At 38.7% G+C, this 6,137-nt stretch overlaps 1 protein-coding gene across 1 annotated transcript; it reads right to left on the reverse strand.

Annotated features, from left to right (window-relative positions):
* Positions 1-3,699: 3,699 nt before the first annotated feature.
* On the reverse strand, positions 3,700-5,821 carry LOC111472000 (cationic amino acid transporter 1-like). Its single transcript, XM_023117694.1, has 2 exons — positions 5,401-5,821; positions 3,700-5,033 (listed from the first exon to the last, which is right to left on the reverse strand). Exons 1-2 carry the CDS (start codon positions 5,819-5,821, stop codon positions 3,700-3,702), a joined length of 1,755 nt encoding a protein of 584 aa, XP_022973462.1.
* Positions 5,822-6,137: the final 316 nt, after the last annotated feature.

Genomic DNA, 6,137 nt, shown 5'->3' on the forward strand with positions numbered 1-6,137 from the left:
AGGCTTCGTGCTCTATTACATGGGTGGCTGATTTGGTGGCTTTATGTAGGCTGATACCTAGGATTTATTTTTTAATGTATTGGGCTTGAGCCTAGGGTTTATTTTAATGTATTGAGCCTTGGGCCCAGAATTTGCACTTTACGCATCCCACCATGTCTGGAATTGGAAGGAGTCCAAGGTCAACTCACGATTTTTAAGGATATTTCCCATCCTTAAATGTGTGTATTGCATTACTAATCCCAACAATGGAGTAACTTATTTAGTATTTCTTAAAATATTCAAGCCACATGCTACCCTTATTTTTCACGTAAGGGTAAAACGCCCCTCCATAGACGACATGAATTCTAAAATGACCATGGAAGAAATCATGATAGAGAAGTAGTATGCATTGATTTTCATTTAGTAGTTGGTAGGATTATTATTTCATATTTCATGTTCAAAGACTATGTTAGTTCTATTTTCTTGTTTTAAATTCAACGTGTAAGTTCATGGCTTCATTTGCAAATATTTTATTTCAAACTTCCACATATGTTATTTATGGCATTCATGTGATGATGCCTCTAATTTAAGCAAGAATATTAGGGGTGTTACATTGAGTGTGATATGTGATCAAAGAATGAGGGTTGTTCTGCATGTTTTATTACGCCACAAAAAAAAAAAAAAAATATGGAGACCTCATGCATATTTGTATGTTCACGTGCACCGGGATACTTCCCCTTTATGATGAAGTATGGACGCGTGCACTATGAGACGAAAATGATTATCATGCTGACCATAATATGACTAAGGTATGTCCATGAAATGATACGACTATGAGATGTATAAGGACGATAAGGCTATGACAAGATTAACAAAACAATATGACAGGGATACGCATATGGAAACGATATGAGTATGAAACGTTGTGATACAATACGAAAATGATATGATATATGTTATGGTACGATATATGTGAAAAATTGATATGTTTATGCTATGAAATATTGTGATACGATATGTTATGGTATGATATGTATACGATTCGAATTGCTATGTCTGAAAATATGGAAATGTTATGATTGTTGGGATTTATGCCCTAAAACCTCGTAATTAATTATTTAGTTTTTTAACAATAATTTATATTATTTTATTTGTGATTTAATTGTTACCCATTATATGAAAATCCAAGGTTATTAATGTAATCTTGAACAGTATGTGGTTGACATACAAGACGATCGTGTTCAAGTAATAACCTAAAGAGTCTATAGTATATGGATAAGGTTGGGTGCCTTATTCTAGTAACACTATTGATACGGCCCACTTTGTAATCGTTACAAATGATTTGATCCAAATCATTCAAGTGAGGACATGTAAGTGGGGGTATCCTATACAATGAGTTTGTATGAGACTTGACCAAGAAATATTTAATCTCTCTTTATAAATCCATTAATTGAGAAGATTAATATTTCACATGTTGATCATATGCGACTCGATCTTAATCCTGAGTGAGTTACGAACTCTTACCTGTGAGGGCTTGTCCTTTAATTTACATGGGCGAGAATGGCTATTTTAGCTGATTCAATATGCCTACTATTTAGGAGAATTGACCAAATAGGGAGTTGGGAACATAATATCATGAGATGAAATTCACTCCTTTCCATACAAGTTCCATACAAGGAAAGTAGATGAGTTGTTTTCTTAAGTACTGATTTTGGGACTTGAACAATGGGGCCCCACCCTCTCATTGGCCTGAGAGGGACTTGGTTTATGATTGGATCATAGACAAATTGTTCATTAGAGAATCAGTGGTACTTAAGGTGAAAGATGTAATTATAGGGGTAAAACGGACTTTTGACCCAGCTGTAATTATGAACAACTCGTAAAGGATCGACTTGCTTGTAATGATTATATCGATGGACATAACTTGTTCTACAGTGCATAAGAGTGCAACTCTAGGTCTATAGTGGAGTGACCTATAGTTAATGAATGGAAATTGATTAATTAAAGAGTTTAATTAATTAATTTTGTATCATTGGAGCTTATAATCGGTAGGTCCATAAGGTTCCCTCGCTAGCTCCTAGTAACGCTAAAAGGTTCAATTTATTTGAAAGAAAATCCCAAAGAGATTGGAGAAAAAGTTTCGAGAATTCTCTAGAGATGTAATATGATTGATATGTTATGATTGACAGACAAACCGATTAACTAGCATGAGATACAACCCCGACATACACATGAAAGATATGTTATGATGGAAGACGCTAGCGAGATTGTATTAAATGATAATGAAAATTGAGAAACGTTGGGACCTTATACATTATTGTGTGCTCATGCATTGGGGGATACCCCTTATCCTTCTCAATAGTACAGACGCGTACGCTACGAGACAGGAGAACGATCATTATGTTAACATAATGCTGTCGTGATGATCGCTATTTGTAACGGATGTCTAACATCAATAACTACTAGAGAATTCTCGCCCCATCAAAAAGGGGGCCTAGGAGGCGTGCGAACTGACTGGTGGGTCAATACTCGCACTTGTGAACCGTGTGTAGAAAAATTAAGTACACATCCCAATTGCCCGTTATGATGACCGTCGCAGGAAAATAGACTGTTATGATAGGTCTCTTTCATGAAATTGTATGTGTTATCATTTAACCCCAATAGTGGGGTCACTTACTGAGTATTTCTAAAAATGCTCAAGCCACCACGTGCTACTTCTATTTCAGGTAAATGCAAGGCATCCCTGAACGGCTGACGACGACATCACAACTCGAGACCATGACACATGCATAGAGTAGCCCCATTTATTTTCTTAGACTTAGCCAAGCAAGACACATATCGGGAACATCTTTTGAGAGCGTAATGAAGGAAGTTCAATTGAGTCAATTAGCAACTGAGTTACGAAATAGACATCTTGGAAAGTAGCAAGCAGACATCAAAACGCCAAAAAGAGAGGGCAAGGAACAATGTCAAGCAATAAAACTGAGAAGTGAGAAAGAAATACCCTACAAAAGAGGTGAAATTAAAGAACACATTAATAATCACTCGGCTAATACATAATAGAGAAAGGAGGAAAATGCTCGACAAAAGAAGCAGGCTCGAACACAAAAATGAAGAGCGTAGTAGCATTAAATGAAGAGTGTAAGTGAATGAAATGGTAACGTACACAAAAATTAGGGAAACTTACATACCTACCAGGCTCAAACATTACAATGTAGGTGAACGTAATAGTAACGTACACAAAAATAAAAAAATAAAAAGGGCTAGTTCAACTACATGTTACTACCATCTTGAACCCTTGTGATTTTTTGTATTTTTTCTAATTAATTAATGTTGTTGATAATTATATAAGGTGAACCATTTATCTCGTATCAATTGAATAACTTCTCTCTTAAATTATTCAATACTTTACTTTCGCAATTTTTTGAATTTTTTATAGCATCTATTATAATTACACAAAAATAATAATAAAAAGTCTTGAACTTGTAATAACGTCAACCATCAAGATCTTAAAAAAAAAACATTATAAAAAACATATTATAGCGTTTTGTTTAGCTATAATTTTTTACATGTACAGACAAAGTAGAGAGAGAGCTCAAACATATACAATCAAACCACCATCCTTGCCAACATGAGTGGTAGCTAACACAATGACAAACATAAACCACAAATCCCCTAATCAAAGCACTAAGCCAATCATTATAAATTCGAAAGATCCATTCACAAACTGCTATTAACTTCTCTTGCTGTAGTCTTGGACTCCATGACCGAGTCATAAGAAGCATGTAATCCAATCAAGATATAGTAAATCAACAGAATTCCAGTCCAGATTCCAAACCTTTCAAATGAGGCTTTGTCGATGGAGCCAAGAAGGAAAAGGTTGATAGCGATCGACAGTGAAGGCAGCCACGGGACGAGCGGCACGCCCCACACGCGAGGCTTTTTGGCCTGTGGGACACCGAGCCATAGGGCCAGAGTTGAGAGAAACCATACGAAATTGGACAGCACCAAACCGATCCAGCCGTCGCTTGAGCCCCAGTACACGGCAGTTGCTATTGAAGATCCCACGATTAGAACCAGACAAATTATGAGCTTGTTTCGGTCGGATGGTGTCGTTTCACCGCCTACGTAGTAGCGTCGGACGATCAGGCCGATGGCTACCAGCATGAAGATGAAGAGGGTGGAGATAGAGAGGAGGTTCGAGAGGATTCCCAAGCTTGTAAAGAAGGCGATTATTGCTGTTGCAGCGAGCATTGTGGCTGTTGCATTCACTGGAGTGCCAGTCCTTTCATGCACTTTGGCGAACCATGGTGAGATCATGTGGGTTCTAGCAATGTGGGTGAGATAGCGTGCCTGTCCAACAGCATTAACCAACAACACGGTGGTAATGCCTTTAATAGCACCAGCAGCCACAATGTACTTAGCCCAACCCCATCCAACAGCCTCAAAAGCCACTGAAAACGGTGCATCCTCGTCAATTTGTTGGTATGGCTGCATCAAGCACAAGGTAACTGCAAGAATGCAATAGGCTAATGTGGTGATCACCATTGATCCAACAAGACCAATAGGTATATCTTTAGCAGGGTTCTTAGTTTCCTCAGCCATTGTCGAAACGGCATCGAATCCAACGTATGCAAAGAACAAAACGGCAGAGGTTACGAAGATGCCACGAGGGCCATAGGGGGCAAAGGGAGTGAAGTTTTTCGGGTTGGCCTTGGTGAGGCCGGCAATGACAATGAAGAGGATGATGGCAACGTGGAAAATGGAAGCAATGTAGTTGAAGCGGGAGGAGCCTTTGGTGCTGGCTACAGCCAAGGTGCAAATGAAGATGATCACAATGATGGCGATGGGGTCGAGCTGGTTGTAGGAGTCGGGTAAAGACGAAACGTGGATGCGAAAATCGTTCGGATGGTGATTGCACAAAGTGGCAAAGTATGAAGTCCATGAACGGGCCACAGCAGCGTTGCCAATTATATATTCGAGGAGGATGTTGCCCGCTGCTATGAATGCCACGAAGTCTCCTAGTTCTACTCTTAGGTAGGCGAATGATCCACCTGAACAAATAATTACAATGGGCTAGTGAAGTTACTAATTTAGAAAATCTAAAAGGAAATCTAGAATAATTTTAAATTTGGATTATTGTAAAAGTAGGGTTGAATTCAAAATATTTTTACCCTTTATATTTATAGATATTTTATACTTCTTGAATTCAAAATCTAAATTTTGTTTCAACCCATTAAGATCTCATAATAAAAATTTCAATACAATATCACTTCACGCCGTTATTTCTACCACAAAAATGAGACCCATCTCTACCACAAAAATAATACCCACTTCATTAAAGAAGAGAGAAAAAAATTAATTTAAAAAATAAATAATATTTTAAAGAAAAACAGAGACCAAATATAAAAGGGCACGTACCAGCTGTTGGGATCTCCACGGCAAATTCAGTGTAACAGAAAACGGAAAGCATGGCGGAGACACCGGAGATGACATAAGACAAGACGACAGCTGGGCCGGCGTGTTTCTTAGTCTCAAGACCGGTGAGGACGAATATTCCGGCGCCGATGACAGCGCCGATACCGAACCACATAAGGTCCCACCATGTGAGGCTCTTCTTCATCTCGTGTTGGCTGCGAGCCTTCATCTCGATGAGCTCAATGTGCTCCCCGGACCTGGCCGTGAGCCGATCCAAGAGCCGGGTCGGCGTCGCCTTCAACGCTTTAGTGTAATTTCCCCAACTCTTAAACGACTCCTCGGGTAGAAAATCTTGCTTCGAACAACCACAAGATCTTCTTTTGATCCCTTCTCCACCACCGGCGTCACCGTTTGGTTGACTCATTATGAATTTACACAGAAACAGTCAACCAAAAAAGAAACTAATCGAGAGAATCAATTAACTTAAGACAAGACGGGAGAATAAGAAAGGAAAATGGGGTTTATAAAGGAAGCAGAGACGACAGGTTACGGCCGGTACACACAGTGGTTTGAATATGAGAGGAAATTGACATGTGGAGGTTAATTTGGCAGTCACATTTGTTGTATCAAGCTGTGGTTTCTAAATTTAATCATCTCAACTGCTCAAAGGGCTTATACCACACTTCTTTAACTCCAAATCATTCTCAATTGGATCCTCAAGGATTTTTCTGATTTAATGT

Source organism: Cucurbita maxima, unplaced genomic scaffold, assembly GCF_002738345.1.
Source record: "Cucurbita maxima cultivar Rimu unplaced genomic scaffold, Cmax_1.0 Cma_Scf00061, whole genome shotgun sequence".
Classification (NCBI taxonomy): Eukaryota; Viridiplantae; Streptophyta; class Magnoliopsida; order Cucurbitales; family Cucurbitaceae; genus Cucurbita; species Cucurbita maxima.